Source organism: Branchiostoma lanceolatum, chromosome 6, assembly GCF_035083965.1.
Source record: "Branchiostoma lanceolatum isolate klBraLanc5 chromosome 6, klBraLanc5.hap2, whole genome shotgun sequence".
Lineage (NCBI taxonomy): Eukaryota > Metazoa > Chordata > Leptocardii > Amphioxiformes > Branchiostomatidae > Branchiostoma > Branchiostoma lanceolatum.
Window position 1 is genome coordinate 6,044,134 of NC_089727.1, and position 20,182 is coordinate 6,064,315.

Below are 20,182 nucleotides of genomic sequence, written 5' to 3' on the forward strand. Positions count from 1 at the left end.
GAAACCGGCTGGACACTAGGAGCGCGATTCGTCAGGCTATCTGAAATTGGTCCAACAACATGGTCTTATCTGTTGTTCGACGCAACAAAAAGTATGGCGACTTTAGTAAGGTCGACTACAAACTACAAACTGACAGCAATCCGTACAATCCGTACAATACGTTAGTACAGTAACCTTGTTACCTTTTCTAATAACAAAGTAATCTGTGATGTCATCACAACTAAGATATATTCAAATCTGCTTTATGATGTACCACGAACCATGTACAGTGTGGGTGTGGGTCAGCGTAGTGCAGTGTTCAATTTTTTTTTTTTTTTTGGCAAATGCAAGGAGGTTTAAAAGCTCATTGATTGGGACATGTGGCCATGGTCAGTGCCCAAGGATGTGAGAGGGCCTCTAGCGGGGAGTGATATCGATGCAAGAGAACTCGGCGTTGTTGCTCTTTTGATCTCAGGTGCATGACTGGCATTTCTTGCTCATGTAGCATTAGTGTCAATTTCATACCCAGAGAATGTTATATATTTCCCTTCTTCCTGCGTCACTATGTCCTTGGTAGCATTCAGACACCAACACTAGTAACGGCATAATAGAGTCGGTTTATTGCCTATACGTCTACATTAACGTTTTTTTAGAGGCCTGGAGTTGAAAAACCTCCAGAATAACTCCGTTTCAACTTCTGTCTTATGAAATATTCGAACACTCCTTTACCTGGTCGGTGCCTCTGAACCTACCGCCCCTGACGTCATTGCTGTCCCGCGTGATGCATTCTGGGAACTCGGCACCTCCATCTTGTTTGTTGGCGAAGACAGAAGACGAGAGAATTTTTCACGACATATCTTCGATTTACTGAGCGCCAAGATGCCGGAAAGTAAGTGGTTCTTACATGTATACAATACAGAGGTTATGTAGATGCGGTGTAGGAGTGTCTACCAACGTTTGATGAGAAAGACAAAGCCAAATGTAGATCGGTACCGGGTATGATTGTGGTACTGGGGAGGGGGGCGATAATTTTTTTTTTTTACACCGGGCGCTAAGCTTCTTCAAGCCTTGCATACACGTTACCTGTATGCTTGCAAATCATGAAATGACATTTTATGTATCACAAAACATAGGAAAGAATGTTGCCTAGTATCCGCTTACATTCTGTTATGTTCATAATTTTTGCTTCAGCAGAAATCATGGCGCAGATGCAACACACTAGTTGATATCACTTTGTTGTGAAAGGAGATTCCAGCCCTACTGGCCAAATTTTGTATCATTTTGCTTATATTTGTACTGGTGCCTGTATAACTGGCTGTCAGTGAAATACGCCAGCTTTACAAGCACACAGCTGCGACTTACTCACACCTGAAAATATTGTATAATTCCTATATTCTACTAGATCTAGTCATGGTATCAACTATCAGATCACAGATTAGCCATCTAGGATGGTAACGTTACCTAGGAAATCAGGTCGAGTCGGACTATCAGTAACTTGGACCAAAACCATAGACAATAGTTAGGGCTGAGGTTAAGACTCAACCTAGGTGTTTGTTTAGGGTTAGTGTAACTGTTAGGGTTTGGACTCAACCTTAACAGTTAAAGTACAATTAATACAAATAGGTTTATTAAAATGTGACATAATGTTGCTCCACAGGAGAAGGGGAGCTCGCTTTCTCCAACCCCCTCCCCCCGGAGGCGATGGAGGATGACGGGGATCATGACCACGAGCCGGCGCTGACCAACGAGGACTTCCGTCGCCTGCTGATGACCCCCCGCGATGCGCCAAACTCCGCCCCGCCATCCTCCTCCTCCAGCAGTGCTGCTGTCAGACAGGACAGGGAGTAAGTCACAGTCTCCAAGCAGATGTTGGGTTGAAAATCTCCAAGCTAACTTGCTGTGTACCTAAAAACGGGACCTGAACTGGGCTTGTAAAAACATTTGGGTTTATGTAAAAAAAAAAAAAATACCCTAAATATGGACTTGCAAAAAACTACCGCTCCCTTATATTTTTGTTCTAAACCATCTAAAACCTTCCATAGATCATGAAATATGCTGTATTTGTGCTAAACACAGCTTTTGTGTTGTTGCACAATGCATTGTGCTGGAATATTTATGCTACATTGTCTCAGGCTTGAATTTTGTTCCCTTTACGTTCAGGTCCTTTCTTCCCAAAATAGGAAAGGTGCACTTTTTGGCGCAGATGATGTATTATGGGCCTACTGTTGACAGTAACTTATCTTGAACCACACTATCTTTATATTGTAATCTAAAATTGTATCAAGCTGAGACAATTGAACCATACATGACGGAGAATTGGCTAACACATTTTGATCCTCCCCAGCCTGGGTGATCAGTACAATGAGGACATGGATCCCAACGAGCGGCGCAGAAGGAAGAAGCGTTACTACGCCAACCTGAAGAAACAAGAGGAGGACAAACTGGCTGAGCTGGCCAAGAAGTACAGAGACAGGGTAGGGAAGATAATGTAGCTATGATAATATGGGTTTGAAAACATTTTTCAAACAAAAGAAATGCTTTGTTCTAAATTCTGTAAGGAGTCAGATGTTTCAGCCAGCATCTGCTATATTTCATCAGCAACTGAGAATTATGAACTCAGCCACTGATGAAAGATAGTAGATGCTTTCTAAAGCGTCTGACTCTTAAGAATATCTATCCAGTTGCTTGATTTATTTTGGTTTAAGTAGGATTTAAACTTAATGATTCTAATTCTATTACAGGCAAAGGAGCGTAGAGATGGCACAAACAAAGATTACGAAGAGACAGAGATGGTCAGCACCACCACTAACTACAGGGCAGTGGCTCCTAATGCACAGCCGTAAGTACATGATGTAGTCTTAAGATAAGACAGATGTTAACTGTTCCTGGTACTGCTATGCTGTCTGTAGATGAACATAATACAAGTTTTCATTCTTATCTAGCACACTGAAGTATCTGTTTGGCACCCCATTCTCTCCTAGGAGTTAGGCAGCAGGGAGAAGGTTAAAGATGACTAGATGAGACTCTTTTAAACTTATGTATGCTGATTGCAAAATGTATATACATAATGTGTCTTTGGGTTGCCTAGACAAAATAAGCTTTGTATTAAAACCTTACCATTTGGTACTTGATTATCCATTTTGAGTTATTTTTCTGCTGCAATCATAATACATCATGCAACATTACCGTACTACCCACCACTGCTCAGGGTTGACACTGCGGAGCGTCGTCGTCAGCTGATCCAGGAGTCCAAGTTCTTGGGAGGAGACATGGAGCATACTCACTTGGTGAAGGGGCTGGATTATGCTCTACTGCAGAAGGTCAGATTAACAGCCGAACACTGTCACTGACAGTTGTTTGTGTTTTTTTTCATGGTTATTTGAAATATTATAGGAAAAAAATCCTAAAAATACGTAAATTGTAGTCCAAACTGGCTAAGCAGACCACTAAGGAACCTATAAAATCTTGTCTACATGGACAGATGGTCACTATAGACAGGATTCTTAACGCTTGTGCCAATCACAAAATCATCTAAGGAACTGCCAAAGAGTGGTGACATTGGCCAGGTGGTCCATGAGTAGAGGTGGTCACTTCAACAGGTTTGACTGTATTTCAAGGTCTGAATAGAATATAGAGCTTATGTAGATGCAAAGTAACCTTTGATAAGAAAGATAAAAGCCAAGTGTAGACTACGAATTGCCAGGTTTGATTTGAGGTTGTCACTTGGACAGATTTGACTGTATTTCAAGGTATGAATAGAATATAGAGGACGTCATATATATATACATGTAGCAGGGATCTCCCCAGAAATATAGAGCAGGATGGGTGTAGGGTACCAGGCACAGGATAGGCGTCGTGAGGGGGGAGGTCTGGAGTGGGGCGCACACCTCTCAAAAGGAGAGCAGCTGTTGCATTTTGCCTATTTCAGACGTAATGGAAGTCATTTACTGCAACTTTAGCTTTACATCTGAAATTTCCAGTTTTGAGCAAAATTACAGGCTTTGCTGGGAAGAAATTGAAAAAAATACCCTAACGTTGAAAAGCAACAGGATGAGCTGGGATTAGAACAGGATGGAGGAGCGCCACTGTTCCATTTTTTAGGGAGATCCCTGTGTAGATGCAAAGTAACCTTTGATAAATCCAAGTGTAGACTAAAAATTGCCAGGTTTGATTTGAGGTGGTCACTTTAACAGGTTTGACTATTTCAGTGTCTGAAAATGTACATTTGCCAAGTACAGGTCCGCAGTGAAATACATACAAAGGAGCGGGAGGAGGATGACCTTGACACCATCGTACTGGAGAAGAAGCAGGAGGAGGAAGAAGAGGAAATGGAGTTCAAGACGAGGATGGGTAAGAAAATCCCATCATTTCATCATAGAGATAGAAGTGCACTGCGCCTTTTGTATTGTCCCTAAAACAGTTGTGATGTGTGGTAAAATACAAGCTGCATTTTCTGGAACATAGGAAAAGACATAAGAGAAGACTTTCTGACAATTCATTTTGCAAGATAAGATATACTCTAAGATTTGTACCTTATAACACAATAGAAGTTCCTGTAGCTTATTTTTCATTGTCGCCTCCATAATAGGATGACTGCTTTGCCTTTTTTCATTTCCTCCAATTGAACATAAAGGTTAGAATAGCAGATGTAAATATATTGATGTCAAGGTCAGACATACAGGTAAAAAGATACACAAAATGTACAAAGGTTACTCAATCAATTGGATAAATTTTCTAGAGTCAGATTTTTCATTTAGTATGCACCATCTTTTGTCAGTGACTAGGTTGGCAGTGCAGTTTTGTACTTGTATGGTGCATGTTTGGAATTGTTTTTGTCATGTTTACGTCATGTTTATATGTCCAGCACGCAGCGTGTACCGTACCCTGTTCAAGATCAAGCCCCCTGAGCGGAATGAGCTGTTTCTGCCGGGGCGTATGGCGTACGTGATCGATCTGGAGGACGAGTACACGGACACAGACGTGCCGACGACCCTCATCAGGAGTAAGGCAGACTGTCCCAGTCTGGAGGTAAGGCTTTTACTGTTTCGTAGACAATATAGCCTGGAATAATGTTTCTGCGGGCAGGAGCTGACCATGAGACACCTTCTCATCTGTCCCCTCCTGCCCGAGCCTTGCACCAAGGAAGATCTGGAAACTGACCCCCATAGGAAGGGCATGTGCTGAATATTGGACCGAGAAAGTGACTTAAGTGGTGATACGAGAAGGAGAAGAAGAAGATAGCATGGAATCAGTGTTGTTAGCATAAGTCTGCCTCCAACAGTGGGGTAGTGATCAGTGGAAGTGGACTAAAACTAACAAGAATCGATTCCGGGCAAGACAACTCTGTATTTAATAGACATACCACAACAGGTCACAGCTGTGCAAAGTGTTGGAGACTGTATTCTTTCAAAATTTGGACTCAAGAGCCCTCTTGATGGGACTGTCTTTGGAAATAAAAGACTACCAAGAGAACAGAAGAGAAATGATATTTTATATTCAGTAATGTATGAAAGAACATCTTGAGAGAGATGATGCCTGCTAGAATATATGATAGATGTAATTACACTGTTGATTATCATTGTGAGTGGCTTGCACTTTTGTATGTGAAAACCAGCATGTAGCTATAGTGTGTGTGAGATGTGATGTGTTGATTGTTGTTTGTCTCCAGTCCCAGACCACCCTGACGACCAACGACATTGTGATCAACAAGCTGACCCAGATCCTGTCCTACCTCAGACAGGGAGTCAGGGGCAAGAAACTCAAGAAGAAGGACAAAGGTAATATTCTTACCAGATGCTCCAGAGATTTACAGAACAAATATGTTTGTGAAAGCCAGTACTTGCTCTGACTTCCAGAATTGGTATAGCTGTGGACATTTGCTTCCTTTGACCAGTGCTTGTGACTTCATTTATTCAAAGGAAAAATGGTCCACAAAAACGTCAGCCAGTTATTAACTCTCTGGTTGTGTACAAAAAACTTTGTTAACCATTTATTTACCTATTGATGGTTATGTACCGTTGTCCAGGTAGGGGAAGAGAAGAGAAGCCCCACAGACTGCCCGGGGGAGATGACATCTTCGGTGACGTGGGAGACTACATCCCGCAGGTCCACAAGTCCAAGGACAGGCACTCACACAGCCACTCTCACGAGAAAAAAAGATCCAGCTACTTTGAGAAACCAAGGACTGAGGATGAGGTAAAGACACTACTAGTCTTCAAACTATACTTAAACTCCATTTATATAATTATATATGCCACTTTTGTAAAGTAGTGTTTTTGAGTGCAGCAACCCCCAGGTATGAACAGTTTAGATATACAGGTCTGGAGTACATTTTACTAGCGGACGTTACATGATTGCATCGGAGATCTCATTAGACACATTTTTTGTGTGGCAGATTTATGTAACCTGGGAGAATTATGTTAGTAGACTTGACACGTATTTGGTTGTTTTAAAAACATAAGCTGTTGACTGGACGATGTATAAAGAAGGTTTAGAAGAAGACTCTCTGTGGCAGTTTGTACAGTTTGTGACATGATTTGTCTCAGCTGCTAACTAATAAAGCTACCCCATTTCTTTGCCCAGCCTTCTCTTATGGATGTCAAGCCTCCATCCTCAGCCAAGGAAATGGTCAAGAACATCAATGAGAAGTTCAGAGATAAGGTAAGGAACTCCTAAGTTTCTCAAGTAGTCTTGAAGAAAAGCACATCCTCACTGCATGAATGCAACAAGAAGAGACAAGAAACTGTGCAGAACAAGCCTTTGACCCTCTTGAAAATCCATTTTGAGATTAAGGGAACAAGGGTGACCCAAAACTGTAGTTAGAAAAAAAGAGATTGAAAAAAATGAGATTGAAACTGCTTTCCCCTTCTCCCCCCAGGCTGACAAGATGGACTGGAGTGAGTCCATGGTCCATGCTGAACAGGAGCACCAGAAACGGGAACGGTCAGTCTGCCTCTCTAAACTTCTGAGAAATAGTGTCTTTTTAAGGCAGCTGATTTTTACCAACACATTTCAAAACAAACTGTTTAACATCATAAGTGTTACCCTGCAGTTGCATTGCTTTGACCATTTATGTTGTTCAAATTGAGAAAATATTTTTGTATTTTCCTTTACAGGAAGAAGAAGATGGACATGGCCTTCCAGCCAGACAGCTATGCAGAATGCTATCCTGGGTGAGCTGTACTTCATGTCTCGAACAGTAGTCAGTAAAATAGACATATGCTTCTAGTTCATAGGAAAGGCATTTTTACATAAAATGCTATTTTGTGTATGAAGAAATTTAGCCATTGTTATGTTATGTTTGGATTGAAAAATGCATACTTACTGTAGATATAGTTAGACTGATGCATGACAGTGCACGATTTTAAAATATCTTCCACACCCCCGCAAACAGAATGGGAGAGATCCTGGGTGGGGATGACAGTGATGATGAAGTGGACTATACCAAGATGGACCAGGGGAACAAAAAGGGTCCCATCGGCCGCTGGGACTTTGACACCCAGGAGGAGTACAGCGAGTACATGAGCAACAAGGAAGCACTGCCGAAGTAAGTGTCATTTAGACTTTGCTTTATCTCATAAATGTTTTCCTGTACTTTTCCAAATATATAGTGTATAAAATTTCTCAGAAAAACAGCAACTTCTGGTGAGATTAGAAAGTTGTTAATTGACTGATTTTGTCTTGATATCTTTTTATCTTGGCTGTAAATTTGACTCATGCCTACATCACTTTCCATGCATGTAAGATTCCTTTCATAAGTTGTCATGGAAATCTAAAAACTGGCCATGAGTCTGGCCATGACTGATAATTTGCTCTTTTCATCAATTCAGATATGATATTTTGTGTGCACAAAACATGTTAATGCTGCTGATAGTTTCTGTTTGTAGCTACTATAACATGGCTTTCCCTGTAAATTACTAATGAAGCAAAATTGTATAAGCGCCTTGTGGAGATATGGTATCATTTGTTCCACAGAGCGGCATTCCAGTATGGCATAAAGATGGCGGACGGGCGCAAGACCAGAAGAGCTGGCCCCAAAGACGAGATGAAAGAGCTTGATCGCGAGTGGAAGAAAATACAAAATGTAAGTTTTAGTGAGCTTCAGAATTTTGCTTGTGGTCCATAACATTTATTTATTCATCTATATCTGTTTCTTTTATCAGGGTGGCTCTGGGTATATGCATACATACAATACAACTTACAATGTCATCATCATCTTCGCCACTTACAACAATATATAGAAGACTATAAACGGATTTCTACATAAAGAACAAAATGGTTATCATAATTTTCTGTGACTGAATTGCTGGCTGTAGCAACAACCATAGTTTTAAACTCGCATGGCATCTCGTTAGTTCTAGCAGGGTCAACGTAGCCTTAGGCTTGGTGATTATGTTGGATACCTTGATTTATTCTTTTGTATAGATGAGTACTGGGAGGTCAAGGATCAGGGGCTTTCTTCTATTGAGTTTCAGCAACTTAAGTTTGCTTCAGAGAAGTGCTGTGTCCCAGGTAGCTCTGTTTTCATCGTCCATATTAAAACATCTACTCTGTCATCAGAAACAAAGGATATCTGCCCCATATACCTCTGTATGCCAAGGTGTGAACAAAAACTCATAGCCATTGGAACATCAAAGGTCCACAGACCGAAGCTTGACACACGTTTGACATGTGCATGGCCGTGTGTTGCACTGTGCTATAATGACTTTTGTTAATGTCTGTCACACCCAATAACAAAAAGGACATAGTGCTCCTACTTGAAATGATTATCGGATGTAGCCTGAAGATACTATAACCTTTCTTTTGTTTTGTGTGACCTTTCTGACAAGTCTGCACTGACTGAAACAGAAGTGATTTCTGAGACAGTCTGCAGACAAACATGTCTGTGCAGTAAAATCTCAACAAAAGGTAGCAAAAAAGCTTTTTGAATGAAACATTCAGCAAAACTGGGAACACTGTAAATTTTGTTAGGAAAAACAAAGATGTGCTTTGGTAGAAACAGTAACAAATTCTTCAGGTTTACCCAGGTGCCAGCTGATTTGACACAGTGGTCTATCCACGTCGTGTGTGTTGCATATGGTGGGAACCTATTATCATCATTATGCAACTGTAGTCTTCAAGGTTGTGCTCCATTTTGTTTAATTAGATAACCAGTGCCACGCTCACTACATCTCAATTACATGAAGGTTTTTAGTCCTACCTATACGCAGAAATTTGACATGCAGCCCTCATTCGTGTGGCTGAATGGCCAAGTCGCTTGGCTAGCAAACACGTACAAGATCGAGAGGTCATGGGTTCAATTCCCAGCTAGGTATTGTGTCCTTGAGGAAGGCACTTTACCCAACTTTTCTCACGCCATCCAGGTGTGAAATGGGTGCCTGAGGCAAAAGGTGGGGGAAAGAGAGGGATGGGCTCTACTCTCAAAGGCTTTGGGGCCATCTTTACCTTTACTGTACTCATCATTCTAACTAAAATGTGTTGAACATTCATTCATCTTTGGCTTATAAGTTATATCTAAAGCACTGCGTTTTGTTCAGACCTTGTTGTATTGGTCATGAGAATGTTCTTTCCTACATGTAATAGATGTTTTCCCACAATCTTGAAGTTGAATACAGTCAAACCTGCCTAGGCGACCACCTTTTCAACGCGACCACCTGGCCATGGCGACCGCTTTTTCTCGGTCCCGAAAATTTTCCCCATAGGCACAAGCATTAAGCTGCCTGCCCAAGGCGACCACCCGTCCAACGCGACCGCGACCGCCACGAATTGGGACCGCACAGAGCACAATCCCTGCCCATGGCGGCCGCCTAATTTTTAAGCGTGTGGTGACATCAGATCATTTTGCTGTCGGATTTCAAGGAAATGTTTTCAAGACTGTAAAGGACAAAAATAAGGACAAAAATATATGGAATAGCAATGTTATAGCATCGATTCCTCCATGAAGTGTTTTAATAAAACGTTCCCCCTATAAACATTGTAAAGACAAATGTTTGTGATGTTGTTGTGCCTATCGTAATCTTATAGTTTAACGCAAACTCAGTTCCGTTTAAACTCAATTTTCAAAACGAATACGTAGTGCATGGCGTCAAAAGGCAGATTTCACAGAAATTATTATCTATTTCTTGTATTTTCAACAAAAATGTGTCTATGTCTTGCTAAATTCCGCCGAAAAATGACTTCGCGGTGGGCAAAACATCGGGCGAGAAATGTTGTTCCTTGGTCCCGACGCCATCTTGGATTTGGGGCGGCCCAGATTTGGCGTAGCGCTGACTTTTCTAAAACACGATGCTTTTGTGTATGAACATTTACGAATACTCTAGTTATTGGTGAAAATTAATTTTCTTTTTTTCTTTTTATTCCCATGAATCTCACAAACTTTTATTGGACGCTGTGCGTTCTGCTGCACTGACTGATACCCTTCGATGCGGTCGCACAGAGCTTGGCGGCGCGGCGCGACGAAATCACCGTTCCGTTTTCATCTTTAGTTGTCAGATCGAAAACTTTTTGACCTTTTCATCCAGCGGTCGGCGCCCCAAAAAAGGCTGGGACCAGCAGGCGTTTTCTAGGGATCCGTCTTAGTCGTTAAAACTTCGATGATGTGCGTGCGTGTGTGTACTATTTAATGTAACATGTGAATTCGGGAGGGCGCTGCGAGATCATCGAGGCAACCATTGTTTTGTAGTAAAAATTATGATGAAAATTTGTACACGATGTAGCGGTATACAATTATTACATCGATCACGGAAAATGCAATTTTTTAGGATCTTCTTTTCAATCAGAATTGAACCTGGTGGGGCTCATGCTGTCTAAATTCACATAAGTTTCCATCCATTTACGTACTGTGTTTGAAAACCTCGACCTGGAAACATGTGAGTAGAATCCTCTTCATGGCGACCACCTGTCCATCGCGACCGTTTTTGCTCGGTCCGCCGGGTGGTCGCCTTGGGCAGGTTTGACTGTACAGTATTTATCAAGTAATGACTCCACATTCACTGGGTTTGACAGTAAATACCTTAAACGTCAAGGGTATTATGTGTGCCCATAAATAGTTTCATCAGGTTGGTAAATCACTGGTTAACGCAACAAGGATCTTTGTGCACAACCAGAGAGTAAGTTAGTACATTGTACCTAGCCAACATTTCGGTGACCATCTGTCACCTTCCTAGGAGCAATACCGACTGGTTCTACTCCTCACTGCAGCTATGTGAGGAAGAGAGGTAACAAATGGTGTAACTCTTTGGTTGTGTACATAGAACTTTGTTAACCAGCATAAAGTGTGGTTTCCAAATTAAATACCATGAACTGGGGTCTTCAATCAATGTTGATGAAGTACAGGAGTGAATTGTATCAACCAGCAATATAGCAGGCGTAGGAGGAAAGGAGCATTCTTCATTTGAGTTTAGCAACTTAAGTTCTGTTTCAGCAGAGTTGAGTTTTGTTTTCAGCGCCCACATAAAAATAGGTACTCTGTCATCAGAAACATTGGATATCTGCCCTTTAATACACCTAAAGCAAACGTGTGAATTGGTGCATGGAGGTATCAGAACATTAAAGATGCACAGACCCATGACACACGCTTGACATGTGTGTGTGTGTGTGCTACACGGTGTAATGATGGCTTTCGTGAAAGTCCGCCACGTCCAATACATAAACGACACTGCTCCTGCTGGAAATGATTACCGAATGTAGCCTGGAGATAGAATGACATTTGTTTTGTTGTCTGCGACCTTGCTGACTGAAACAGAAATGATTTATAGGACTGGTGAAATCTGTGGACAATGTTGTCTGTAGAGAAAGCTTTTTAAACTGTAATATGCAACAAAAGCTTTTATTTGAATGAAACATTCAACGGAAGGGAGTAAAGTATGTCATTTGAGCAAGAAAACAAAGGCGCATTTTGCTTGAAATGGTTCTTCGGGTGGAAATAATTTGTCAGCCAACTGGACATAATGTGTAACCATACCACCATGTATGGTTGAGTACTGAAAGCCTATTACCAGTGTTATGCAACTGTAGTCTTTAAGGTTATATTCGATTCATTTAACCAGATAACTAGCACCACACTCACTGTATGTCATCTTCATTAAGCTATCAGGTTTTTAGGTCCAATTAGAAATTTGACATACAGCACTTATCATTTTAAGGAATACATTGAAAATGTATGCATCCCTGACTTATTTGTTAAGCACTGTATTTGGTTCAGACCTTGTTGCACTTTTCATGGATCTGTGTCTATGTGTAAATGTAGTTGGTTGTGCGCATCATCTTCCACATCATCTTTGATACAGAGTTGATTAAGTAATGACCCAATGTCCCCAGAACCTGTCCCACTGTCACAGGATGTAAGTTTGCTTGTTGCGACGGACATAAATCAAGTGCCTATTTTGTTTTGCAGATCATAGAAAAGAGAAAGACAAAATCTGGAGGAGGGGCTTCATCATCAGCTTCCAGGAACGAGTAAGTCTGTGTTGCTTATATGGGACTTATCTCTGTCCTATGATGTAAAATACAACAAGGTCAAGGTGTATTCCGTATAGTCTGAGGTACAGGGTAAGGGCTGGAGGACGATTCCACCCGTAGGATGGCTGGGACCAAGGGTGATGCGGAATACACCGTGTTGTATATCATTAATGTCATACCCACCCAAAAAAACACAAATTTTCCATGTGTGATGAAATTCAGAGAATCTTGTGTCCAGGAAGAAAAAACTGTAACAAGTTCAATTCCAATGGCAGAATCCGGTATTCCAAGTTTCAACTGTGGCACAACCGGCGCAGATGAAGTGCATTCGATTCATTCAATGGAAGCCCGTGTAATAAAAGTAGAAGTCCCCATGTGATAACCCAAAATATCTCCCGATCCGGAAAACCCGTATCAAACGCTATCCCAGCCCAGGTAAATTTCTACATTAGACACGTGTTGCACAAACATTATACAGTGCAACAGAAAACAGTATCTAACACCTTACTTGTGTAACTTTGTTTTATTTCCAAAATGAACAGCTTTTCTTACATTTTGTGTATCTCTCTTCCATTCTGTCCTTCATGTTAACTCTTTGGATTTTTCAACATCAAAACTTAAACAGATTTTAATCTTTTATTTGAGTCATAAACTACTACAATAGCCTGGATGCCAGACTCCCAATCTCTACAATATCTACATGATAGATATAGAAATTGGGGGCCTGGCATCCAGGCTAAATTTACATGCCCACAATGCTGTAATGCACAAACTCAGTCCTTCGATGATTGAGCAGTGCTCTGAAAAACTACATTTATAATAAAGTCCTCAATAAATAACAGATATGACCAGGACTGGTAATGACATTAACTGTTTTTCTCCTCCAGTGAACCAGACTACAAAAGACCCCGATATTGAGGTCAGGACTAATTTACAGACGTCCACACCAGTATCTTACATCATGATGAATCCATTAGTCACCAACATTCATCCATTGAATCCAGAGGGAAAGCTAAAACCATGTCCACAGACAGCTGCATCAAGCATGCTGTAGTAAGACTTAAATAAAGCCAATCAATGGCAAGTCAGTATAGCAAAGCTGACACCTGTACAGTATGTACATTGTACTCTGTAGTAATATTAATGAATTCTTGTTGGCACTTGTTTTTCACTATCTCGTACTTGGGCTGCCTGGTTACATGTCGACTTACAAACATACCATGTATAGTACCATCTACTCATCCTCGTCCACCAGGACCTTTCCGCTCTACGTTACATCGCTCGCGGAAAAGGCCCTGGTAACACGGGGTGGCATCCATGGTTATTGCAGGTCGACGAGACTTGCTCATGAATAATTAATGAGCTAACCCTTATTTGGCACAAACGGCAGTTGTACCTCATGAATAGTTAATGAGCTAGCCCTTATTTGGCACAAACGGCAGTTGTAGCTCATGAATAATTAATGAGCTAGCCGTAACACGTAAACTGATTGGTTGATAGCTTCCCAGCGTTCTTTGCGCGTTTGCTTCCGATGAGTGGAAGCAAATGGGTTTTAACCCCTCTGATTGGCTGAAGCTGTTTTGGAGGCTCGACCTGCAATAACCATGGATGCCACCCCGTGTTACCAGGGCCTTTTCCGCGAGCGATGTAACGTAGAGCGGAAAGGTCCTGGTGGACGAGGATGCATCTACTGTGGTATCAGGCAACTGTCATAAGAAAAAATACATGTTGCTTTAACTCTTAAGTTTCAGCTATACATGAAGGAAGATAAACATGTTACAGTATTCTGTTTCTCTTCTGTGTACTACTTCAATAAATGCCATGAGTCTAGTATGACATTGTCCTCTGGCCACATTTGTTCTAGCTAAGTGTAATAATGGCACAATGGTAAACTTGACATCATTGCAAGTTCCTGCAGTGTTAGCTATACCAGTTGTAACAGTAGTGTGAGTGTGACATACACAGTGTACATGTTTTCTGCATGCACAAGCGGATGTATTTTAAAGGTACGACGTTGTGTACAGGAATAGGATACACAGCTTTCTATTTTGTCGGCCACAAACTTCATGTTCAATACTCATTTGGCTTTGCACTTTGCTCCAACAGTAGAGACAGAACTGCCTACTCTTAACAATTAAGTTCAAAACGGCACAAGATACCGCTCTGTTTGCTTCACAAAATCACACAAAGAACAGCTATAATTTTATTTGCTGAATGAAAGATCTAATCATAGACAGTCCTGTTACTGTTTATATCTACTCTGACCATTTACACTAAAAAACAGCAAGCATCACTTTAAGAGGAACCTTACACGTTTTTATGTTTCTTCCGACCTCTGCCACCTTTGCCGTTATGTTACATTAGTGTGAAAGGTTACATTTTTTTAAAGAAACAGGCGAGGCTGCAACTGTAGATATTCAACCGCAGATCAAACCCTTATTGATGACAGTCTGTTATTAATAAATAAATCTACCAATGTGCTGAATCTCTGAATCACTGTACAGGCCCACAACAATTATGAAATTGTTCATCTGTTAAAAATTAGCAACTGCGCCATGTAGGTATGCATTTTTAAGAGGCACACTGCTGAAATACATATGTATACCTCAATGTTAGACGGATCTTTCTACTCGATTTATCAAACCTTGATCTTACAGCCTTTAGCAATGCCTCTACATTCCATCTTATTTCATATATCCGCTATAGCTAAACAAGGTTCAATGGCTAAATGCCAAACGACCATGTTGCTCTAGGTGCAAAATTAAAGGACAAGTGGGCATGTCGATGCATAAGGTGTACTGGACATGTAGGCGGAGTTATTGCCCTTATTCCTCCTTACAGTATCAATCCATACCCATTAGGGCTCCAGGGTTGTTACATGGTCACAATGCGCCCACATATTTAGGTAGTCTGGGATATCACGAGCTTCTGAGGATTTGTTTTCTCAGGAGAACCCACTGGATGTATGTACTGTAGGTTTAAGCTATCTGCCAAACAATTGTTGCCTAAGAAGCAGTTAGAATGGCTGATACAAGTTGGCCTCCCACAATACGGTCAGTCTTACATAAAGGCGATCAGCAGACCGATTCTACACCGTATGTAGACAAATTCATGGGAGCCCGAAGTGTTTGGTGTTAAACCACGAATGCATCCCACAACCCCAGTTAAGGAGTTACACATCTGTTACAAATGTGTATGGCGTCCAGGTGCGAAGGGGTTTAGATGACCTTAGTGAGTATCAGTATACTGATGATCGCACCAACAAAGATGAAGATCCACATGAAAATGCGATCTATTACCTTGGCCACCTTAGCCCAGTCGCCCTGGATCTCTTTCTCCTGAGCCCTTTCCTGTATGTAGGCGGCTACACATTCTACGTTCTTAGCGATGGTGCTTAGTTCGGATTTGTTGAGTCCGTTTAGAGCGCTCTGTGTGGTAGAAGCGTCGACCGTCATGTTTCTACCCCGGAGGACGTCATCAGGCATGAAAGACGTCTTGCAGGTGTCGAACCCGGTGAAGCTGAGGCGGGGCAGGTTACGCGCCATGGCCGGGGCCACCACCCCGTTCGACATGTGTCCCTTCTGGTTTCGGAGCTCGCATTCCTCCATCACGGTCTGGACGGTGTCCTCGGCGGTGTCCACCGGGGTGTCGCTGGTGCCGCTCGGGCTCACACTGCCCTTCCGCCCGCCGGCTTCGCCCACCAGGATCGGTGCGATGGCGTCCAGGAAGAGGCGGCGGACCCAGCGCGGGACGGGACGTCGGTCTGGGCCGCAGTGGTGCACGTTCATGACGAAGATGGTCATGGCAGTTGATAGGGACATCAACGTCATCGTCACGATGTAGTATTTACCTGTATAAAGCACAGAAAAAATACATTAATGTTTGACAGTGCAATGGTTACTAGTAAGTGAGCATAGTGTTTACCTTGCGTTCTGTAGGTCGTTAGTTCGGTCCCGGCCGAGTCAAACCAAAGACTTAAAATGTACATGGTACAGACTGCTTTCTCTGGTTAGCACTCAGCATTTGGGAAACAGTATGACAGCACACACATCACCAGTACTACCAGTGTAGTGGCCTCAGTGAAGTGATTGCACAAGGTTGTGTGGCCCAAGGGCTACTGAAACGGAGATGGGCGCCGTCCTTTGCATCACATGGTGCGAGGCAGACTTAGAATTACTTGACAGACACAAATAATTATGTAGAATCATTTCATGCAGCAAAATATCTGAACAAGCTTGAATTCAGATCCGTATCCAGGAAGTTTTTTTGATTTTGTTTATAGAACCCCCCCCCCCCATCCATCGCGGTAACACGATCTGCTCTACTTCTCTTCCACCGTGGGAATCCTAACAGTAACAGCTGCATAAAGTCGCTCCAACTTAGTAACTTAATTCTCATATTTCAAAATACATTCACTTACATGTTACTTTTGTTTGTTGATGAAGGTCAGACATCAAGGTGATACGATGCACTAAACAAAAGTCAGTCAAGAAACTGGAAAGAGTTTTTATTTCTAAAGCTGAAATCTATCAAGTTGCTTAAGTAACTTTTCAAGATTTTCCATATAGTTATGTTATACTGGATGTTTTATGGATGTTCTGAAGTGTAGAGACGCATTCAGTTTTGTCCGCACTTAGAGACAGATGCGTGTGCTCACAGGGGAGCTTTCGTGGTTTACATATTTTCTTATCTTAACAAAAGAAACTGATTTGAATATTTGGTCACGTAATGCTGTAAAAGCGCATACACGCTTACCGTGCCTAATGCTTGTCGAGCACGCTTGATAACATCGCCTTTATGCCGTGTTCGTAAATTTACAATTTCCTTTCCTAGACTTCTGTGGTACAAAGGTCGCCATTCGGCAATCACACATTTTCCTGTAATTGGCGCTACAGCGTCCCTGTGTCAGAAGAGCAGTTCCCCAGGGGCTTCCTCAGTTTGATAAATGTTATGTGTAACGTTAGCACGGAGGGATCACTACCCCCATCAATCATTCAATACAGCATGCAGGAGAGTCCCGTTAGGAATGCCGACACATCCAAGCCGAGCGATGATTGGATTTCTATACCCCTATTCCGCTAGGGCTGCGACCGCGCTACCACCTAATATTTGACAGAGCGCTCAACGAATTCAATAGATGAAAAACAAATGTTCTTACGCTTTGTGTATTTTCTTGTCTTTTCAGTCATACTTTGATATTTTGCAGGATATTTCAATTCTGAAATCAAGAGATACACAAGTCCAATTTATGTCGCAGCAAGGGGAATGGGGGCCTAACTCCCCGTTTTTCTACACGAAACAAAACGGGCATCTACTGTGTAAGAATATATTGTGGCATTTTACAGGCACCCAGTCCATTGTATTTTTATATAAAATCTTTTTGTTGTTGAAAAAATATGTCTGCCTAGCGCTTGAGAAGTCTCCTACAGAATTTGAAACAGTAGGAGAGATTTAACTGAACGTAAATTTTATCGCCATCTACAGGAAAGAACTGCCGATGCCAATCTTAGTTGTAACTGCGGGGCCCGTGAGGACTCATCAGCCGCACATTAAGTAGGCTAATAGGGGCATGTTGTTATCACTACCGGTTCAATAAAGGGTCCTGTGCTCCCATTCGTCTTACATGGTCCTGTGTCTACACTGAGCCGGCGTGCTGCTGGAAGCTAGTCTAAAGTCACTGGACTGCGGCACGCTGGCGACTGAGCGATTAGACAGCGCGCTTAACGAATTTCATCGATAAAACCGACTCTTTTTACGCTTTTTGTATTATTTTGTCTTTTTGGTATATACTCAAACGTTCTGAATGATATTCCCATTATAAAGCCATGGGCAAAACAAATCCAATTTGGGACGCAGCATGGCCGCCAACGTGTCGCGTCTCCAGTAAGATAGGGACTTTTTGAACCAGGGAAATCATTAGGGGGTAGACAGATTCCGTAGATTCCATGACGTTCCATGAAATCAGAACTCAGTGACAGAAAAAGTTAGTTTGCAGAGACACGAGAGTTTCACTGCCGAAAGCGTAGTCAGCGCACGTAAAATGGAAATAAAACAGGAAACGTTACGATTAAGATGTGACCGTTTGATAGACGTTGTACACCCCTCACTTAAACGCATTTAAGTGCCGCAAGGAAGTTTTACGTTTCCATTGTTTCGTGTCACTAAACTATGATAAGCGGAAAATTTACCTTAAGGTGGTCAAAATAATGTTAACTCAATTTTGCAGACACGTTTTCTTTGGCCGTTTTAGGTAAGGAATTGGGAAGTGTTTTTTGCCTAACATCCCTTCAAGGAAACGGTATGTGGTTTAGACTACAAGGCGACGTCACTCTCCCTAACTTTTCGATGAAGATTTAAATTGGAGGGTTTGAGTCACTCGCTTATGTAAAAGGCGCAGCATCACGCTTGCCTGCCTTTCTGTAAAGCAACGATAGACAGACAAGAATACAAGCCGTGTATTCCCGAACATGAAGAGATTAATGGCAGAAACTGATAGAGAACACTCTGGGTTCTTGCACAGCCATCAATTAGTCTGTTGTAGAGTCATTTGTCACTGTCTCCGCGGGGGTATAGTTATAAGGGAGGTTTCATGGTCGCTGATCACGACCACTGATTTACAACTGCCCGGTAGTAATGCTTCAGCACCAAGGACAGGGCTCGATCAGTCATTTCCAGCAGCGAAACTTTTTTCGGCAGACCGCACAGGAGTGGGTAACGCATTCTACACACAGCCTCACCCACGGGCTTTGCAATATACTTTGGGGAGGCTATGCTAAACCGGGCTGAAGTTTCCACTTTTGTTGGCGTGGCCTCTAACCAGCTGTCAGCGAGTCAAAGAATCGGCTTTTAGGCTATTCGGCTGACAGTTGACAGTTGTTTAGAGGTCAGCAAGGCATGTAATATAGGCCGAAGACGAGGCTCTACGTAGGAGAATGGGGTAACTTGAGGTAACTATATGTAGGCATCCTTTCATCTTTATAACGTAACTATATATAGCGTAACTATATATAACGTTATAAATCAGCCTGACAGAAAATGTACATAAAGTGGAGATCGCCTACTAACATAATTCCGCCAGGTCACATATATCCACACACGCCGCCATAAAAATTCATCTTCAATGCAATGTCCCCCTTATACTACCTGTGTGTGTGTCCGTATGTGAGCGTGTGTGCGTGTGTGTGTCCATATGTATGTGTGTGTGTGTGCCCGTATGTGTGTGTGCGTACGTGTGTGTGTGTGAGTGAGTGTGTCGGTGTGTGTGCTACACTAGAGATCTCCCAAACGCACAATGTGGCGGATTAATTTAACCCGGCAGATACTAGTAAATGTCCATGAAGGTTACCTATGAGAGGTATGTTCTCTGACGGCGGCATGGACTCGGCCACCAGCAGCTGGAACACGGTGAGCGCCAGCAGCACGGTGACGCCGAGGGACACCTTCTCGCCGGAGTTAGCGGGGAGGTAGAAGCTGAAGGGCGCCAGCAGGGAGATCAGCACACACGGCACGATGAGGTTAATGATGTAGAACAGCGATTTCCTCTGCAGGTAAAAGAGAATTGCATCAAAATCTTAATTAGCCTCAAGTTGGTCTATCTAGAATAACTGAATAATACTTGTTACAGAAATTAATTCGCACCCAGAGGTTTAGGATACAAGATATTGTTGGACAGGACTACATTGGCCAGTACACTAGTATGTAAACGTTGTTGCTGTTTTGACATTCACCTCTGCAATCACAATCT

The 20,182-nt window shown here is 42.2% G+C and overlaps 2 protein-coding genes across 3 annotated transcripts in view; one reads left to right on the forward strand and one right to left on the reverse strand.

The window, feature by feature from the left end:
• Positions 1 to 736: 736 nt before the first annotated feature.
• On the forward strand, positions 737 to 14,271 carry LOC136436250 (protein Red-like). The gene is made up of 16 exons (XM_066430056.1): positions 737 to 868; positions 1,637 to 1,823; positions 2,324 to 2,453; positions 2,721 to 2,818; positions 3,188 to 3,299; positions 4,218 to 4,329; positions 4,844 to 5,007; positions 5,648 to 5,756; positions 6,005 to 6,174; positions 6,562 to 6,639; positions 6,857 to 6,921; positions 7,095 to 7,151; positions 7,373 to 7,525; positions 7,954 to 8,062; positions 12,374 to 12,435; positions 13,326 to 14,271. The coding sequence occupies exons 1-16, from the start codon at positions 859 to 861 to the stop codon at positions 13,354 to 13,356; spliced, it is 1,647 nt and encodes a 548-aa protein (XP_066286153.1). The 5' UTR covers positions 737 to 858; the 3' UTR covers positions 13,357 to 14,271.
• Positions 14,272 to 15,126: 855 nt separating this feature from the next.
• Positions 15,127 to 20,182, reverse strand: part of LOC136436253 (neuronal acetylcholine receptor subunit alpha-10-like) — a 30,262-nt gene continuing 25,206 nt past the window's right edge. For both annotated transcript variants that reach the window (XM_066430061.1, XM_066430060.1), the window contains 2 exons: positions 19,784 to 19,979; positions 15,127 to 16,288 (listed from right to left, as the gene is read on the reverse strand). In XM_066430061.1, the coding sequence (XP_066286158.1) occupies positions 15,657 to 16,288; positions 19,784 to 19,979 (828 nt within the window). In that variant the 3' untranslated portion in view covers positions 15,127 to 15,656. The remainder of the gene's footprint in view (positions 16,289 to 19,783; positions 19,980 to 20,182) is intronic.

Excerpts from the sequence above, each read along its gene's own strand:
- LOC136436250 (XM_066430056.1), top strand. Across the intron at positions 3,300-4,217 it reads ATTATGCTCTACTGCAGAAG|GTCCGCAGTGAAATACATAC; the intron begins GTCAGATTAACA and ends TGCCAAGTACAG. Across the intron at positions 12,436-13,325 it reads TCATCAGCTTCCAGGAACGA|TGAACCAGACTACAAAAGAC; the intron begins GTAAGTCTGTGT and ends TTTCTCCTCCAG.